This window comes from Ctenopharyngodon idella, chromosome 17, assembly GCF_019924925.1.
Source record: "Ctenopharyngodon idella isolate HZGC_01 chromosome 17, HZGC01, whole genome shotgun sequence".
Classification (NCBI taxonomy): domain Eukaryota; kingdom Metazoa; phylum Chordata; class Actinopteri; order Cypriniformes; family Xenocyprididae; genus Ctenopharyngodon; species Ctenopharyngodon idella.
In genome coordinates this window covers 10413230-10433944 of record NC_067236.1, presented here as the reverse complement: position 1 = coordinate 10433944, position 20715 = coordinate 10413230, and the positions used below count along the sequence as shown (strand labels likewise).

The 20715-nt window shown below is 36.2% G+C and overlaps 1 protein-coding gene across 1 annotated transcript in view; it reads right to left on the bottom strand.

Moving 5' to 3' along the window:
- The window catches only part of ush2a (Usher syndrome 2A (autosomal recessive, mild)), a 222059-nt gene that overhangs the window by 131169 nt on the left and 70175 nt on the right, over window positions 1-20715 (bottom strand). The window contains exons 23-32 of the mRNA XM_051868427.1: window positions 15799-15925; window positions 15215-15316; window positions 14937-15125; window positions 14722-14852; window positions 14205-14481; window positions 13224-13427; window positions 12570-12650; window positions 9684-9869; window positions 6913-7026; window positions 4475-4636 (exon numbers count right to left, since the gene is read on the bottom strand). Of these exons, the coding sequence (XP_051724387.1) occupies window positions 4475-4636; window positions 6913-7026; window positions 9684-9869; window positions 12570-12650; window positions 13224-13427; window positions 14205-14481; window positions 14722-14852; window positions 14937-15125; window positions 15215-15316; window positions 15799-15925 (1573 nt within the window). The remainder of the gene's footprint in view (window positions 1-4474; window positions 4637-6912; window positions 7027-9683; window positions 9870-12569; window positions 12651-13223; window positions 13428-14204; window positions 14482-14721; window positions 14853-14936; window positions 15126-15214; window positions 15317-15798; window positions 15926-20715) is intronic.

Sequence of the window (20715 nt, the reverse complement as noted above, 5' to 3'; positions counted from 1 at the left end):
TCTCATGCAAGCTATAATTTTCAATCTGGATGTGGAATAAAACCCTGCTCTCACTGATTTGTTGGTAACATTATAAGAACGCAATTGATTTTTACTTGAAAAACAAGCTGATTATTATTTTGAAGCCATGAAACTTTTGATTTCGATCACTCTTCCTAATTAAGATGTATAAATTCTTGAATCTATACCAGAGCTTCAGAAATAAGCCGGCTTTCTGACGTAAACATGGAAGTGCTGAACTGCGTTCACTACGCCAACTGCGTATGACAATAGTTCAAACTGTTAAATGAAGTCGTTATTTTTGTTTTGTTTTTGTGCACAAAAAGTATTCTCGTCGTTTCATAACATTAAAGTTGAACCACTGTAGTCACGTTGACTATTTTAACAATGTCTTTGCTACCTTTCTGGACCTCAAAAGGTGCAATGACATGCAATATACTTCAGAAACCCTCAGATTTCATCAAAAATATCTTAAAAAATATCTTGTTCTGAAGATGAACGAAGGTCTTATGGATTTGGAACGACATGAGGGTGAGTATTTAATGACAGAAATTTCATTTTTGGGTGAACTAACCCTTTAAGTTCCTTTGGCTCCTCAGTTCATGGTCGGTTATTGTTTGTGTGTAGACACACTCTTACATTACTTGTGGATTATCTGAGTTTATTTGATTAAATACTTTTATTTATGAACTCATCTTCATCTGACCTTCTTTATTCACTGCCACTGTGACACTTGTCAAGCACTTACACTTTATTATTAAAACTTGATCATTTGCACTTACATGATGGTGTCAAATTCCTTATTGTATATAAACTACCTTTATAATATATACATTATATATACATACAATATTTTTAATCTTATATTATATTATAATCATCTTATTAAATTATAATATAATTTTCTGTAATTTTATTAAACAGGATGGAAGGTTTAAGTGAGATCTATTGATAAAACTTACTTAAATTATGTGTTGTTGTTTTCCCACCAAAGGAATTGCTTTTCATTGCATTACACTGATTAAAAGTGACAGTAAATATAATTATAATATTACAAAACATTTATATTTAAATAAACGCTATTCTTTTGAATTTTCTATTAATCAAAGAATCCTGAAAAAGAAATGTATCCTGGTATCCACAAAAAAATCTATTATATGACATTTAAAATATATTAAAATTGTAAAATATTTTACAATTTTACTGTTTACTGTATTTTTAATCAAATAAAAACAGCCTTTATGAGCATTTAAAAACATTTTAAAATCTCATATATTTACAGTAAGTAAATATTTAAGGAAAATAAAGAAATATGTATACTTATGTTAGTCACAAGGTTTGTTCTGTGCTTAAGAACTCCTTTCAATCCAGTAGTGGAAGTCTATACATCTATGTGTGTGTGTGTGCGGGAAGGAGGGGGCTGACATTCTGAATGATTCATCTCAGAGAGAATATACCTGTCCTGAGTGTAAATTGGCCTTTTGGGGGCTCCATATCATTTAGGCATGCTTCTCACCCCGGGTCAAACGGCGGCTGGAGCATTGGAGCCTTTTAATAAAACATCTCACAATGTTCGTGCATTACCGCCAAGAGCAGGGGCTGCCGCTACTCGCAAAAAGAGCACACGAGGAATAGAAAAAAACAAAAACAAAACAAACAACAAACAATGGCTGGCTGTTGGCCCTGTCTCCACTGGCAAGATGACATACAGCATTACAAGTGACGCTCTTTAGAGCCGAGCATCTGCTCCACCTATTCACTGCAGGATGTGATTAAATCAAGAGGAACATGGACAGCCATTCCCCTAGTTCATATCTGGCCCATGCAACCACCATGTGGTCAGAATTTTCTTTTATTAAAGTCAACAAGTTTTAGTTATTGAACTCCATCTTCTTCTACTGAAGCAAACAGCCTGTTTGTTCTAAAGGTCAGAAAGATTGTGAATGGTAAAGTACAACTACTGTAAATTATGACTGTTTTTAGTTCAAGATACCTTAAATAACATGATACTTACAAGGGGTAAAGATAAAATACAAATATTAAAAAGTGGCCAAAATTACTCTTAAAATGCAACATTGAAAAGGATTCGCTCTATGCAATTTTGCATTAAAGCGATTATAAGCAGGTCTCCTCAATACGGAGCCCTGCACATGACATGCAGGAAAAAAATATGTATATTGTGGCCATAAAATAACAATTCGTTCTCTCATTTTAGTAAATCGTGGAAATGATTTACTAATTCATTTCCTCGTTTTAAGTAAATTGTGGCCACATTGTACTAATTCGTTCCTTCGTTTCGATTTAACCCTCATGTTATGTTCATTTTCTGGGTATGACCTTGTGGAGTGGGTCAAATTGACCCTAACTGGATTCAATACAATTTACTTTTATTATCAATACTTTTGACATATTACAAAGAATAAATATCTGAATTTATAAAAATGTTTTTAACCACTATTTTAAAACTGTCCCTCTCCCACTCCTGTGGGACGTTTGCAATTACACATTTTATAACAATAATATCTTAGTCTAAACCTAAAGAAATCTTGACAAACTATATATCATTTGAAAGCTTCCAGACTCTAGTTTTCATATTTGGTGACTGATTTTCAAAAGAAATGACATAACAATAGATAAATAGCGATAGACTCAACATTTGTGATGCAGTGCCAAAATAGCACACGCCCTGGTTCTTTCTGTATGTTTTTTTAATGTGGGTTTGAGAGGTTGAATTCATATCAAACATTAACATTACTGCCCAAACTACTTCTGAATAGGATGTTGACTTCAACTTTAAATTATGGAAATATATGGTTCAGAGCACTCAAACCATATATGGAAATCGAAGAGTCCGTGTAAAAAAATCTTGAAAAAATCTTAAAGTATATCATAAAAAAATATAAAGTCCATAAAAAATCTTACTGAAAGCTCATTTATTGAGATATCAACCTTAAATTTGGCACAGAACTTGTTCAGATGTTTGACTTTGATTTTCTTGAAGTTTTAGAGTTGAACATGTTTTTTAAAATATATATTTTATATAAAATTTATAAAAATATATACTTTTATATTTTACATTTTCATAAACTTCTAACTTTTTTTTTTTTTTTTTTACTTCTACAACAATCTTTGATGTGTCCCCTTTAAAAAGATACTAAACTTAAGTCTGTGCTCCAAAGTATTGAAGATTTATAACAATTTAAGTTATTTTCATGTCAAAAAAAAAAGGGGACTTCCAGTTAACAGGTGAAATAATTTTGTTTTCATAAACCTTGAAAATAAAACGTTGTTGATCAGGATTAGAGTTGAAGAGCTCTGACATACAACAAATAAATGTTTTTTTTTATTATTATTATTATTTTGGATCTGTATTTTGAATAGCTGCCTATGAGGGTCAAATTGATCCACAAACATCAGTCATATAAACATTTTGTATACACATTTCACAACACATCAGTGTGTTGAAATGTTGTATGCATGTTCATAACCATAAATGAGAAAAAGCCACAAAATTTCAAGAAAAATAACATTGGTTAAATTTTATTTCAGACAGCTTGAAAAAAGAAATGATAGCTCATTTTTACCATCATTGGCTGACAAAATATTTTTCCGTATTGAAGTAAGTGGGGAAAAGCTATTTTTTAACTTCTTAGGGTATTGAAAAAACAACATAAAATATAACCAAGAAATGTTATTATTTTGGGTCTGTACAGTTGGCTTAGAACATTAAAATATGTGGGTCAAATTGACCCACGAACATCACAATCGTAATAGTAATTATGTGTGACAAAACACATCAGCGTATTGAAACTCTGCATGCGTGTTCATGACCCTAAATGAGAAAAAGGTTACCCGACATTTCAGTTAACTCAAAAATCGAAATGGGTCAAACTGACCCACAACATAACATGAGGGTTAACTAAAACGTGGCAACGATTTAGTAAAATGTGGGAACAAATTATTATATAGTGTGTACGATTTAGTAAAATGGGAACGAATTAGTAAATCGTGCTGACATATTAGCAAGTCATGGGAACTTTTTTTTTTTTTTGTGGGGCTCCATAAATCAGGCTCTACTTTTCATCCTCACAATGACAGTTTAACATGGTTCAAAAAAACATCCCTTGGACATGTGCCAGTGGCTCTTTTGTCTTTTTAAATGCTAATCATCCACTTATTTTTGTTTTCTTTCGGTATTGTTCTGTTCAATCATTTTTGCATTTAATGTGTAAACATAGACACAGTGGAGCACCAAGAGTGTCTCCTGAAAAAGTTAGCAAAAGTAGTTTTGCTTTTTTCTGTGCTAATCAACATTATGGCACAAATGCTGCTAATACAGTTTCGCTTGTAATGAACCCAGAACTTTTGTTTTGTAAAAAAGAGTAAATGTCACAAATCCAGTCAATGTGTATGTGACCCTGACTGGACACTTTGCATTCAAGCAATGGATACCAGGTGGCGAAGTCTTGCTTACCTGTGATATTGAAGCTGGTTCTGTTGCCTTGGTACACAACAGTATTGTCTTTGTAGAGGATGTATTGGGTGATGATGCCGTTGGGTTTGAATGGAGGTTCCCAGTGGACAGACAGAGAGTTGGGGTAGGAAATCGCAGCAGGTGAAGAAACCTCTAGAGGAGCTATTAAAAATAAAGCATTGAGAAAATGATCAAACAGTTAGTTACTTATTTAGAGTGAAAAATTCACAGAGACATAAATAATAAGCTTAATAAAAACTTTATCATTCATTTTAGAAATCTAGGGGTGAATTCTAAAGGTGACAGAATATGAAAATATGACAGTATTTTAATAATAAATGTATTTATATTTTAATAATACATTATTATTTATTATACTACAGGGCTTTCGAATGCTTCCAGGCAAGTTTTGACTGCAAAACAGTTCCATATCACTTCATCACATTTTTTAAAGCTCCTTACAAGCTAAAACAGTAAAAGAACCAAAACCCACAAAGACATTGACCAAGCAAATAAATATAACAAACAATAGGATAAAAATAACAAACTGTTTCCATGTTTTTCCAACTAAATTCATTTTTATTTATGGAAAGCACACTCTCTTTCGCCAGTTTTCTCTCTCTGCATTTACACACACACAGACACACACACACACACACACACAGACACACACACACACACACACACACACACACTCTCTCATACAATCTCAGAAACATATAAGAGCACAGAAACTTGTTGTCAACATTGCCCGGCGACTTTATCAATAAAATAGTTTCTCTAGTGAAAAGCTACATGACATTTCTCAGTAGCGAGGCCGAGGTACCAATTTTGCTGTTCTTGAAGCAGTTAAACTTGCAGCTTTGCTATTAGTAAAGATGCTGCTGCCAAACACTGTTGAAAGATGCACAGAATCAGGTAATTCACACATGCTTAATCAATCTCTCTCTTTCTCTAATAACTGCATTAGTCTGGGTATCGATGGACTCCGTTACTAGCTCTAAAATGACGTTTTGGAATTAGCAAAAGAGGGTTGGAATGAGATGCGTAAGAAATTAGTCCTATACACAAGAGGACTTTAAGTATAAAACCCTGCAAACGTCTTGAAATAAAACATCTGAACAATGTCCAGTCGGGTGGTAACCATAGTATAAGCTGAATAATGGATGATTTTTCTAATAATTCAATTATTCCTTCCTTATTTAACCTTATTAATAATAAATAATAAGAAAAAAGATGTTTACATTTTACAATGTTTATATAATTGTTTAAAACAATATTTATTTATTTTTATTTATTTGCACTATTTCTAGGTTGTTAATCAAATGAAATACATTTGTGACAGACAAAGACTGCCTCAATGAGCAATTTAGGTCAAACATGTTCGAAGCAAGAGTAAGTTGAGAATGAAGTTGCTTCTCTATGTGGCATTAAAACAATGTTAAAAATTTCCCTCACGGAGAATCGATACTGTAATTTGGGTTAGTAATCAAGTCCACATCAGATCGATTTTTTTCACTCCACGATGACCCTTAATGTCATACTATCCTTTAAACAAGGCTATTTAGGCCAACTTAGATTAAAATGCTATCTACATTTTTCAGCCTCTGCACTCACTGCCAAAAGAGAGAAATCTGACAATATCGGCCTGAAAGCGAGCTCATTTTATTTGGAACCAGCTCTATTTCTGCAATCAGACAGAGAAAATAATTGCAGCTGACAATTAATCTGTCTTTATTCTTGCTGTTTCATGTAGGAAAAAGGCTCTCGGTCAATAGACATGACATTTTTTTCCTCCCTGACTGAGGAAGAAGGTTCTTTGTCTTGCCTGTGCGGTCAGACAGATGTGAAGGCAATAAAGAATGAGCCTGGAAGAGTTGAAAGAGAGAGAGAGAGAGAGAAATGATGTTTGCCGCGGTGCGCTCGCACCACAGGAGCGGGCCTCACCGGATTGAACGAGAACGGTGGAAATGGGCCGCTTGATTCTCGATTTCATACTTTTCGGCTCCACAATCAATTCTTTTTAGCCCAAACTGTCTTTAGATTTACTTCTCTGGTTGAATGAAATGAAGAAGCTTTCATTAATCTTTCAGATGCCTTACATTAAGACAAGGCTCTTGCATGAACAATGTAACAGCAATTAAAAAGCCCATTAATCTGCATTACAGCTATTAAAGATGCATGTCATTAAAGGGGGGAGAGTTCAATCCCGCACTTACCCCTGTTCCTAAAACCACTCTCTCCAAAAACGGGAATAAGAACGAGATGGGGAAATAAAAAAATAAATAAGACGGAGCAATTACAGCCTGGCATTGCACTTTGTCATCAAATTAGTTTGGAGTTTTCAAGCAAATGGCTCGGCACTATTTGAGCCCCTCTCGTCACTTTTATTATTCATCAAAGAAATGTGGGAGTCAGGACCTTCTAAATGACTTTACCCTCTTGTGGAGTGCTGAAGCCGGTGGCGAGCGGGCTCTCACTGCACCCGGCCTGAGTGCACGCCGTTAGGGTAATACTGTAGCTGCTAAAAGGAGCCAAGCCACTTAAAGTGCCTGCGAAAGAAGAGAGGAAGAGAACGTTTCAGAGAGCAAGAGGCAAATGTCATTCTTTTCTCTTCCATATTTCAAAAAGTGGGCCTCCCCAACTCTGCTTCCTAAAGACTTAATGCAATGGCTTTTCAAACACAGCATAATATAACCATCACTTCTGATAATAGGTCTGGATTTAAAAAGGTCTTTATTATCAAACAGTAATATCTCCTATTAATCAGATGGATGGAAAGTGATGCGGCCTTTGCTATTCAGGATATGGGACACTAATGACGTTATTTAATGGATAAAGTGGCTGATGCTATTTAAAGGGGGTTTCTTGCACGCTATGAAAGTCACTATCCAGGCCTGCTGTGATCAATATGACTCTGACTTTAATTCATCGCTCAGTACTTTTACTCATTAGTGCTTGTTTGTGAAGAAGTTATAGACGTGGTCAAAGTTCAGTAAGGTTTGTTCTCGGCTTGTGCTTCGCTGTTCAGTTTTGACAGGATCATAGACATCCATTCAAATTATATTGTGCCACAAATTCACCTGCCACTAACAAGCTGGTTAAATTAGGCTCTCATCCTACAAAAACATGAACAAAAACTTCTTAAAGTAAAAGAAAATATGACCCACACTACATTAGGTTTGTGTCAATCGCAATTAATTTTGCACCATGAAATATCAGTTACAGAGTGCATTAACTGTCTAAATTAGATTGACCTTTAGAAACCAAACTTTAAAACAATAAATATTGAAAACAACAGTTCTGTTATGATTAATGAATTAGAACAGACGACCCCAGCAAGTGCAGCTTTTAATTCGTCTTTAGACTTTAAAACAGGATTTATTTTTTAAATTTGTCATCCAAAATAAAGGCAGGATCCATTTAATGGAGTGTGTGAGTGAATCTTTGGCTAGCGTCCACTGTATCCATGTAGCAGACAGATTTTGGAAGAGTTGGAAGGTAAACACCCCAGCCGAGCCATAATTGGCCAGGTAAGTGTAACTTTTTTTTTTTTTTCTTTTTGTCAGACGTCTTTTAATTCAATTAAGAGCCTGACCTGCTCTCCTCTCGTTACCCACTCATTTGCTTTCGGAGTTTTTATCTGCCCGTGTAATTCTGCTTTTGGTGTCACAGCTATCATAAATTAGTGCAGCTTAGGCTTGCGCGGGTTGAAGCGTGCCAAGAACAAGGCAAAAAAAAAAGGGTCTTCTTGTTTCGCTTTGCCCGGAGACAGAGTCTAACCACAGTGATTGGTCATCTGAGAACGTAATCGTTGTTTCAAGATCCTCATTTGTTCTTTGAAGTAATTTCAAGTAACCAAGCAGATTTTCAGTCTATAAACTTGCAATGTCACATAGGGAACACTGTCGTGACTACAGATCGTCTGGAGCATTATTGCATTTTGCGTTTAAAGGGATAGCTCACCAAAACAATTCTGTTATTTACTCACCCTTCTGTCATTCCAAACTTGTATGACTTTATGACTTCCAAAGAACGCAAAAAAAGATGTTTAACAGAATGGCTGGGCTGCTTTCTTCCATACAATGAATGTTATGCTCCAAAAAGAACACAAGAAGCACAATAAAAGTGGTCCACAAACCTTGTGCACTATTCTGAGTGTTCTGAAACCATGTGATAGCTCAGTGTGAGGAACAAACTAAAATTAAACATTTTTTCTTACTTATTCACTGAAAATTTTGATTTCTCGGACATTCTGTCACTCCTTGTGAAAAACAAGTGTGCTTAATTGTATTGAATGTGCACTTGTAGTGTACATCAAATCTTTAAATTCAGTACATTTTAAATTATTATGTTTTAATAATATGTTGTCAAGCTTTTAAGAAGTATACTGACTTTGATGTATTGACTAGCATTTATAAAGCACTTGATTGTAATTTTGTGTGTTATTTGATGTTACTTTTAAAGTTAATATATTTTAAAGGTACTAAATTACAACATCATTACAAAATTAAAAATATATTTACACATGACATACAAGTTTCAATAGAAATGACATCACAGTATATTTTAGTTTAGCAAAAAATGCTTGTGTATTAAACAGTACTCTTTAACTATATTGCAAAGACAATAGAAGTAATTATGAAATTACATACAGCATAAAGATATACTTATGTCCTATTGAAGTTGGTCAAAAAAATTTCAACTAATTACATTAAATATAAATGTAAACTATATTATATTTTACTATATTATATTTATATTTAATTGTTAATAACATGCAGTTAAGTGCTCAAGAACATTACATTTAGCTTGCACTTAAGTATATTGGTTTAAAGTGTATTATTTCTATAATAATTACTCATGTTAAAAAGCATGTAAAAATGTACTTATTTTTTTACAAAGAACTCCATGGAAGAATCAAAGTCAGATGGGTCTCGAAACACATGAGTGTGAAAAAAAGTATGACAATTATCATTTATGGGTGAACTATTCCTTTAAAGGTGTTTTGGACATTTCGCACAGGTTATTGTCAGCTAAAATAATAGCCAATTCAAAATCAACGTCTTATTTTTTCCCTTCATGAACTTAATGTTAAGTATGTATTTTCCAGCTATTAAAATGGTACTGAGGTCTCTGAGAGCCCAAACAGAACATGAGGGTTAAAAGGTGTCAGAGCCAAGCTCCAGGCGGACGGCGAGGCCCTTACCTGTCAGGTGCTGAGAGTGGGGGAAGGTGGCGCTGATGGGGGACGAGGAGGGACGGTCCCGGCTGTACGCTTTCAGTACGTACTTCTCAATTACACCTCTGACCTCCGCCGGCTCCTCCCAGCTCACCTCCACGCTGGAACCATTTACACTCCCAACTCTGGAGGGAGGCAGCACACTTTGTGGAACTGTACAGGAAATAATAGGTGAGAGAGACACGTGGAGAAGAAAAGCAAGAGAAAGAGAGAGAGAGGCAAAGTAAGGGGGAGGAGAGGAACAAGAGTGTGAGAATCCAATTGGGAAAGAGAGAAAGTGTGTGTCAGGCCAAAGAAAAGCAGCACACACATTCCTCACTTTTAATAGACACAGTAAATCATATCTAACCATTAGCATAAATACAATTTATTAGAGTTGTAACTTTTTCAGCACTGATTTAATATGACTGTACATCCAGCGTTCATTCTGGGCTATATTTCACGCCCATCAAGCGACGGCTTGCTTTCTCTCCAGGATTCACATTTTAGGGGGCATAAATAAAACAGTCGAACATATGCAGAAATGCAACAAGCATCATTTATGATGTGTCACGGACTACAGAATCTCTTTAACACTCGTTTATACAGTCAAAACAAGCCAGACAGCAGACGTGTGTGATATATCCACCACTGGAAAGCTGGTCTGACCTATAATACGGTGTATACAAATTTAAGTAGGAAGTCTTTGTGATTCATCATCTGTACCAACAGCGCTGGTATTACAAATTGCAAAGGTGTTTTTAACCAAATAACCCTGCTGTTGAACAGCAGAAAGCAGATGTGTAACTATGACAGAATGAATGTAGCCTAATTGACTGTTCACGAAGACCCGCCCCTTTAGTTACTGTTGCTACGTCCAACAAGCCATGCCACTCTCACGCCACACATCATGTTCTCAAGCAGCAGTGTTGCCAAGTCTGCGGTTTTCCCGCGGAATTGAGCTACTTTTACACTGTTGCCACGGGTTGTTTTTCATGTCCACGGGTTGAAGCGATGCCAAATAGCATGATATTTAGCCCCTGGAATGCAAATTTTACCAGAGGAACCCCGCCAAAAACATGGATTTTACCCCCTGGATTTTTACTGTGGGACCCCCCTGAAACACGACTGGGCTAGTTTTGGGCTAGTTTTGAGCAGCAATTGGGCGGGTTTTGTTGTGGCAACCCAAGCAGTGAAAAATACATAACCGAGCAAAGAGGACAATGAAAACGTGTCAACAGACAAGACAGAGCAGGGTACTTTTGACATGAAACAAAGTGTCAAATTTTGTAATTTTTAAAGAAATTTAAACAATCAATACTGGTTTGTGGCTCTTTAATGTATCGTGACAGATTCCTGTAGCACCTCAGTTCAAGTGGCTCGTGAACCGATCATCTCTTCCTACTAGTTCATTTATAGCATCAAATAAACATGAATGAACATCAGAAAGAATGTTGTTTCAACCGCGGAAAGACATCAGTACACACCATTTTTCAAGTTCAAGTCAACTGACGTTAATCTACTAACTCCCCTGACTGCTTTCATATCCTGTTTCAATCAGAAATGCATCAAATTACGTAAATAAAATGGGTAACAAAAGCAATTTGCTTATAAGGTGCACTGAAGTAATTATTAAAGATGTTATTTAAAAATATACATTTATAACTATTAAAATGTGTCCATGTGTTTCATAGCCCAATTTAGCTTTTAAAGTCTAATTCTTTGTTGTGTGCTTAATTATGCACAATTAATTTAATTAAATATATTTAACCACTTCATTTTACATATCTGAGCCTCTTTATTTCAATACAGACACCATCAACCTTCTCTCTCTTTCTCTCCTCCACACACAGTCTTCATCTGTAATAAGGCAGTGTGGGTGATGCATGCTCTTACAGAGAGCTTCACGATAAGCTATCTCCAAGCAGATCTCATCTCCTTGACTGCTACATATATTGTGCAGATAAGAATAAAATGGGTTGGCCTGAAAACTATGACACAAACAAATATTAGTATAGAGCCTGTAGTGCAGGCTAAGTTGTACTGTAGGTGAGGGAGTAAGAGTGTGTGTGCTCAGTATAAATTACAGTAAAGTATAAAAAGTAGCCAGAGTACACTGTATTTTTTTTAAACAAACTTAATCTTTAATTACTGAGCAAAATTATATTATAAATTGTACATTATGTATTTACCTACAGTAATTATATATTATTGTAAATTACACTACAATTCAAAGATTTGGGGTCTTTTTTTTTGACAGAAGTCTCTTATGTCTCTTATAAATGCATAAAAATGCATTTATTTGATAAAAAATACAATAAAAATGGTAATATTGTGAAATATTATTATTTCAATTTAAAATTATTTTCTATTGTAATATATTTTAAAATGTAATGCATTCCTGTGATGGCAAAGCTGATTACCAGCATCATTACTCCAGTATTTAGTGTCACATGATCCTTCATTCTAATATGCTAGAATAATATCCCTATTATTATGTTGAAAACAGTTGTGCTGCTTAATATTTTTGTGCAAACCATAATGCAAGAATCTTTGATGAATAGAAAAGAACAGCATTTATTTGAAATAGAAATATTTTGTAACATTATAATTGTTTTTACTGTCACTTTTCATCAATTTAATGCATCCTTTCTTAATAAAAAATATTAAAAGTATTTTTATTTTTATATTTATTTTTTTTATTTTTTTAAATAAATAAATAAAACATCTTATTGACACAAACCTTTGAATAGGTAGTAGTGTATATATATTTTATCTCATTAAGGTAAGTGCATACATCAGACTGTAGGATTCTACAAGTGAGATCCAAAGCCTAATTACTGATATTTGACTACCTATTGGCACCTATCCTACCTGTCTCTCTGCTGCGTCCCCGTTGCCACGGCCCGGCTGTCCAACCTCCTTCACCCAATGCCATCACTCTGTACAAATACTCTGTACACAAAGAGCGCGAGAGAGAGAGAGAGAGAGAGAGAGAGAGAGAGAGAGAGACATTTAAAAATAAATCTGCTTTCTCGATACAATTCAATATAAAAACAGCTTCATGTATTGACAATTTGAGTTATTTCAGTGAATATTTCTCTTGGTGAGAAAGTCTATACTCTAAGTCTGTTGTGTGAACACAAAAACTGTTTCTCGCTCTATCTCCATCACTCACAAGAGAGGTACCTCGGCTATATTTGTCCGTGTGCATTAGCTAAGGTGCAGTTCTCAACAGTTTTGCAGTATTGCTGATGAAGGGGACAGCAGTAGCTGTTTTAGATATGACCTCTCTGTGCCCCTGGTGTCGTGTCTGCGTCCATTGCTGGACTGGACATATTATGTTGTTCTTCTGTTTGGTCTTTACAATAACAAACCCCAAGCAGAAAGGACAAATCAGGCCAAACAATCGCCTGACACAGAGGCAAGGCAGGCAACACGAGGCCAAAATAGCTGCGGGTCAATGAGGCTTGGCTACCGCGCTGGTGGGGACTGTGCTTGCGAAAAGGGGTCGGATGCTGCTTTTACCCGTGAAGGGCTGCAGTGTCAGGTCCTCTGTGCTCCTGTCTCTGCCCGTGTACACCAGAATGGAGTCGTTTCCCCTGCAGTTAACGCTGGTGTCAGCTGACAGGCATCCATCCAGATTGACTCTGACAGCACTGCTGGACACGGCCGCCAAGCTTACGACAGGCCCGCGTGCGAATCTAACATCCCTGATGCAGCCGCCAAAACCTGCAGAGCAGCACAGAAGAGGATGAAAGAGAGACAAAGACAGAAAGAGAGACAAAGAGAGAAAGATGTTCGAGTCACATTCTGAACTGGTCTGATTTATCTGAAACAACAAAAACTGTCAGTGAACTCCAGATAGATTGAGTACATGAACATTTTTCTCAGTTATGTCATTTTGAAACCATGATTCTATATAATTCTTTCTTGTTAACCTATTGGTTCATTATCAGAGAAATTACATAAAATATAATTAATTATAAGAATAATATTTAATTTACAATTTATATATAAGGACAAAAGTATTGGGACACACCTTAATTAAATTTCTCTGGATACTTTAGATCAAAATTTGTTGCCCATTCTCAACGGGAAAGTGCCCAAACAACATCGCTCTGCAAAACTGCCTGGCAACATTGCTCAAAAAGTTGCCCCATGTATCATCAACTTTTGATTACCAACATTCTTTAAAATATCTTCTTTTGTGTTCAACAGAAGAAAGAAACTCATACAGGGGTGCGTTTCCCAAAGCGAACTATGGTCGCAAGTTCTGTCGTTACCAATTGAGTTCAATGGGACTTACGACCATAGTTGACTAACGATGCTTTCGGGAAACGCACCCCAGGTTTGGAACAACTTGAGGTGAGTAAGTGATGACAAAATGTTCATTTTTGGGTGAACAATCCTTTTAAATCCTTGCTAGATATTCCTAACCCAGAAGTGTAGAAGCTGTTATGTCTGCACACACACACATATACACAAATAAACCTGTAAGTGTCTTACCGTGCAGAAGGCTGTGTTTGTTCAGTGCTGGGTGCACTACTCCAGGTGGGACTCCCCCAACATACAGCGCAGAGCTGATGGTCAGAGGGCCACCCATGCCTTTCCTTTCCTGTTCATATACGTCATTGAGGCCAGCACTGGCTAACAGGCCTTTCTTCAGCACACTCAAAGTGTTCCAGCCCCCATCACAGTAGGACAGGCCCACCCATACTCTTAACTCTGCCGTCTGTTCACCCCAACGTAACAGCCAGAAGAGAACTCCACCCTGCAGCTCCGCCTGAATGACACATACAACTGTTACAATGATGTTTTGAAACACTGTACATATTAATTTCAGCTTATTTGTGTAATTATAATTTTTTACATGATTATTAAAATGAATTAATTTAATTAATTGCAATTAATCGACTAAATACTAGCAAAACTTGTTAATTTTGTTAATTATTTATAATGAATTGCACTAAATTGAGTGCAAGTTAAACTGATAGCCCTAATGTTTAGATTTAAGCAAACTTACCAAAATGAAATCCTTCCCATCTACATCATAGGCGAACAATAGTAGTGCATTTAGCTGATCGGTTTTGAACTCAAATGATATTTCGAAATAATCTCCACCAGTGAATATTTCAGGCTTGACCTTCAAAAACCCTGAATATAAAAAAGAAATAGATTTGTTAGGGAAACTCAACATAAACTTCAGACCACATGAAAGAAGTTTAAATCAGATAGTACCATGTCCTAGGAAGTAGGCCCCATCTTCAGAGACAGCAGGACAGCCCTCCCAGCTTTCATAGGTCTCATGTTTTTCTAGTGCTGATTCCCAGTCCAGAGGCTCCCATACTTCAGTAGTGCCACTGGATTTCTGCACCATCACATCCCTCAAACAACCAGCAAACCCATGTTGCACCAGCTTGGCTGGACCTGTATACATATAACAAGAACTTTCAACTCTTCATAGATACAGATTTCTACTGTCAGTTACCAGGACATTCCATTCAGAGATAAATTACCAGTGTCTTGTCTAAGAAGGGTGAAATTCTCTGGAATCCCTCCTATGAAGACGCCCGTATTCTGACCGATGATGGTGCTCCCACTTGTAGCTGATGCTGATCCTGTTGAAGAAAAAATATGAGCTGATACCCCTGAGCACGTGCCAATTCTAAATCAATACAATAATGTTCTTCTGAGACAGTAATCAGAGCAGGGCACAGTAGTATTTTAACAACTTTATTGTTATATGTCAATGGTTTCAGTTGGTGCTTCAGAGCAGATAAAGTCATATTACTCTAAAAAAGTGACTGAGATAAAGCAATCCTTCCTCTGGTGGGAAGAATCCCCTGAGACCGCTTTGAGACAGGAAGAGGGAGACTCCGCTTCACACCTCCAGCCTTAATTGAAATGTAAGTTCAGCAAAGGAGAGGCTTCTTTGGCCTAATTATTCTAATCACACAATGAATGGCAACGATTAACCTTGATAATTCCTTTGCTTGAAATCTGTTCAAGTGGGGGGTTTTACAAGCACTGAATAACCGAAGAGGACAGAAGTAAGGGTGCAGGGCTGGCCTATGAATATCATATGTGTGTGCGTCATTACCGCTGTATTGATTGTCGACAATGATTGTTCCCACGGCCTGCTTCCTGGTAGCGATCAGATGGTGCCACTGGTTGTCATTATAGCGTCTACCTCCATCGTTGCGAGGGCTGAGGGCCACGGCTGAGGCCTAGCATCAAACGCTGAGGGTTAATCACTCGCTCATCATGAACACACCGCACACACTGCACAAATGATGGCTGATCAGCAGCTTTAGGAAGAGGAGACGTTCCCCTCCCTGTGCTGCAGCAGAGCTTAGGAGGTAAAAATGCATGTATATAAACTAATGCAGTGTAATCGCTTTCAATACAAACAGGAATATAAGGAATGTAAAATGATTTGAAAAGTGAAGAAATTCATATAATAACTATAATTTTTTTAGGTTACACTTTATTTTAAGGTTAGATTGTACTTTCTCAAATAAGTACTGAGTAATATTAAGTGGGAGCACTACATGTACTTACTATAGAGTTACGATTAGGGTCTGGTTTAGGGTAAGTTACTTGTAATTATGCCTAATTTACTGTTATTACTATAGTAAGTACATGTAGTAACGGGTAACTATTTCACCTTAAAATAATGTGTTACCATTTTTTCAACTTGAAAAGCAGTTTGTCAGTACAAACTTTCAATAATGGCTTGGCAAAACTTTGTTTGGAAGATTTAAAAGTTAAAAAAAGCTTTGAAACAGATAGATAGCTAGAACGATAGATATAATGCTAGAACCCTAGAACATTGGAAGGCTAGATAGAATGATAGAATGACCGACAGATAGACAGAAAGACAGATTAGGATTGGAAATTTCCCAGAATGAATCAAAGAACTAGGAAATTCCCGTTTATGCCATTCCAATTCAACTTCTTGTGTGTTGTGGTCAATTCCATCCACCTCATCAACTGAAAGGGAGTCAATTCTTGAACTCTGAATTTCACACAACTCTGGTAGACATACTGTGATATCACATAAGTTCTTGCTAGGGTGACCAGACGTCCCGTTTTTCCACTCTATTTTTAGTGTCCTGACTTATTAAGAAAAAAATCATGTTTTGTCCCGTATTTCATCTTTCCTAAAATTTCGTTACAACTGGGTGATCATAGAACGAGTAGTAGTAGTAGTGTTCTGTCACGCAAGAACAGCCCAATCAATTCGTCATAGAACAAAATTACCATCCAATCACAATTCGTTATCGATTACTGAAGGCGGGATAGGCGGAATCGCGCTGAATGACAGACCAGAAACACTCTCTCTCGCGCGCGCTCTCTCTCTTTCTTGCCTGCGATTAGTTCTCCTTGCGCCTGAATGGTCAAATGCACACATAGTTGTCAAAATGTCCATCGTGTGGAGTATCTCACATAAATACAGTCGGTTATGGCTTAAGTCGACGTAAACAGTTGGGTGTAAACAGGATATGTGTCAGTATATTACATCCATGGATTCGGTCTTAAAAGGACAGTAGCCTAATTAAATATTTGCCTGTCATTAATGTTGATAAAACAACAAAAGATGTTAAATAAATGTATACATGGTAAATAAACCTACTGTATCTGAAAAACAAGTTTATTTAATTTGTATCACTGTCGTATCTCTATTCTATTTGTTGTATTGTTTGTAATTTGTAAATTTCTTTTTATATAACAACAATTTTATGCTATGCAAATATATGCCCACTCGTCCCATATTGCACCATGAGAAATCTGGTCACCCTAGTTCTTGCAAAAATTTCAAGATTGTGGAAGTAAAAACATTTCAGTAATCAGAATTCCACTGTCAGCATTAAATGAGGTTCAACCTCAATAAAAGCGCAATGCCATAACAAGTAGGAACAGTTAGTAGGTAAAAATTCACCAACAACTGATTACACTTATACCCAGAGAGTTAACTTTGACCATTTACTCTTCAATATCTAGGTTTATAGAGGAGAAGTTGGAGAAGTCGAAAAAGTAGCACCAGAATCCCTCTTGGCACCGAACTCAAGGCGCTAAGGAATTCTGCCCAGAGATAGGACATTCCCCAAAAGCAGTAAATTTCATGGGCTGGCACCATCAACATAAGATGGGGTTATTGTCCTGCTAAAATATGACATCATTCAGGTTCATACACTTAACGGCCTGACTGAGTGCTCTGCAGTGAAAGCACAGAGACACAAAGTATCGCATCTCCTCTTTGTGATGAAGATTTAATGATCAAATCAATATGTGTGTGGATGCTGAGGAAAGTCAGCTCTGTGATATGCTTACTGCAGAGAGCAGGAGAGGGAGAGAGAGAGCGAGAGAGAGGGAGGAGAGGAGAAGAAATAGCTTTAGGGAGAAGCCAGGACAGACACAACACTGCATTCCTATCCTTCCTCCCTTTGAAAGTATTCAGTGGGGCTTCTTTACGATGGGAGATCAATTCTGTCACAACAACTAAAAGCCTTTCTGAATAAAATCATCAGCCAGCGGTTTAACAGCTAACTTTAATTATTCCAGGCCAAAATGTGTTTACTGAATGTGTTTATTTCAGATGTTTTAAGACAAAAACAAAAAATCATATCAGTCTTGTTCACTGGGAGGCAGACCTATCAACGACTTCACGACCTGAACATCTGATGTAATGTATTCAAGTTTCAGTAATGTGCTGTAAACATCAGCTAGGGAGTCCTAATGACTGAACCCCAAACGATCAGTCGCAGTATTCATCAATTTTAAGAAAACATTGTAGCAATGCTAGAGGATATTTGCACCACAAATCATCTACTTGCATAAATTAATTACTAATTACGCTCATGAATTATCAACTAGGTCTTGTTTCAAGGAAGTTTTTTTTCTGAGGTAAACATTAAAATACTCTTGAGATATGATTAAAGAAATGGCTCACCCAAAAAAACAAATATTCACCCTAATTTCTTTCCAAAATGTTTCTTTCTTCTGTGAAGCACAAAAGGAGACATTCTGTGGAATGCACTGGACTTTTTCCTCCTTGTAATTACAAAGAATGGGGCCTTAAAAAGCACTGTAAAAGTACTCAAGTGTAAAACACTATATATAAAAGTCATGTAATGGTTTAATTTGAGAAAATGACTAAAATTTGTGCCATTATTCGTGGAAAATCTTCTTTAGTAGGCTTTTAACCACTGTGACCGGTTCAATGCGACAATGAGTTGAACTCAAGAAATGGATCAATCATAAACGAATCAGTCAGACCAATTTTGTGAATCAGAATTTTGTGAATTCTTTGGAAATATACGACACAAGAGCACGATTTGTTCATGTGCTGAACTTGACAAGGAGAGAAAGGGCAGATTTTAAGTGAAGAAAGACTTCAAATCAGTTTGTTTGTCACACAAAGCTATTGTATTGCTTCTGAAGACTTGAAAGACTCCTTTATTGCAATTACATCTGAATAAAAGACAATTTATTCAAAACATCTCCATTTAACTTCAATAGAAGAAACATCATGATGATGAGTGTTTCAACTGTTCTATTAAATCAATGGTTTACAACCTTTTTGACAATTATTGGAATGCCCCTCATATATAGGTTAAGATATTTTGTCTGGGATTTTCTGCTATTATTATGTCAGTACTGCTTGTTTTCAAACTTTTCTTTTCTTTTAGCCGCTGGCTAAAAAGAACCTATATAAATGATTATTTGTTCCATTGGTGGTGACTGTTTTAAACCAAATTCTTAATTGAGGTATCATATAGTTTTATGGGTAGGTGTGTATATGCATGTGTATGCATATGTGAGTATGTGTGTGCATGTGTATATATGCATATACATGTATTTTATATTGTATTTATTTGTTTTTTATGTTTTTACGGGGACAAATGTGTGTTCCATGTGTTTATTATGTAATATGTGGATGTATAGTATTGTCTGTTGTTAAGATATATTTTTATATGCCAGTGTCAAAGATGAATTTCTGTTCAGAAAATCTGAACAGACAATAAGCTCAAACAAACAAACTTTTTTTTTTATTAAGAGAAACTAGAAGTTTGTTTCAACATGTTCTGTAACCAAAACATGACTGGGGGACAGTCTGGTTTGTTCATATGTTAAATTAAATTTTTTTCAGCATTTTTTTTTTTTTTTTAGCATTCAACATTTTATTTTTAATATCTTATTTTTCACAATTAATTTTTCACATAATAATTGTAAGTCATTCTGTGGCCCCCTTTGAATTGGAACCACATGGTTGAGAACCACTGCTTTAAAATGTTCAAATTCAGAACTTCATAGAATATAAACAATTACGAAACAGAAATGATTTAGTCGATAACTGAAAATGCTCCTTTTAACCATAAAAACTAATGGTCAATGGAAAACAGTGAGTATGGCTAAAAGACTTTACGCACTAACACTCTAAAGAGTTCATTAAAGATCTGTTCCACAAGAGTCCTATAGATACTGCTATAGGTTTTGGTGATGTAGTGTGTGTCATTAACATAGTGAGCAGCATACTCTTGCTTAATAGCCCTTGAGTTTGTTTAAGATGAAATGGGCGCTGTCCATGGTACTAATGCAACTAATCATGCCCATGGGCCTTGGAGAGACCTTCTCTCCTCACTGTATGCCTAGAAACCACTCATCACTGGCTTATCTCTGAGAGACTCCGATAAGGAGACATTGGGAAAAAAACAGCATCATTTGTGACAGCCTTTACAGGAACTAAATACGCTTTCATGAGACAGTGTTTCATAAAATGCTCATTAATTTCATCATTAGAAAGAGTGTGTGGGGAAGCATACCAGTTCCCTGTGTCACGCTCAATTAGCATCCCATGGTGCTAATCCCATTAGAATTGTTGAATTCGTTAATGGGGGAACTAATGGGCATGCTATCAGGGGACATTAATTGGGCATGACACCACTTTTAGTTATAATTATCAAACTACCCCGACAAAATGTGTTTACGAATGCAAAACCGGCAATATTCGGCA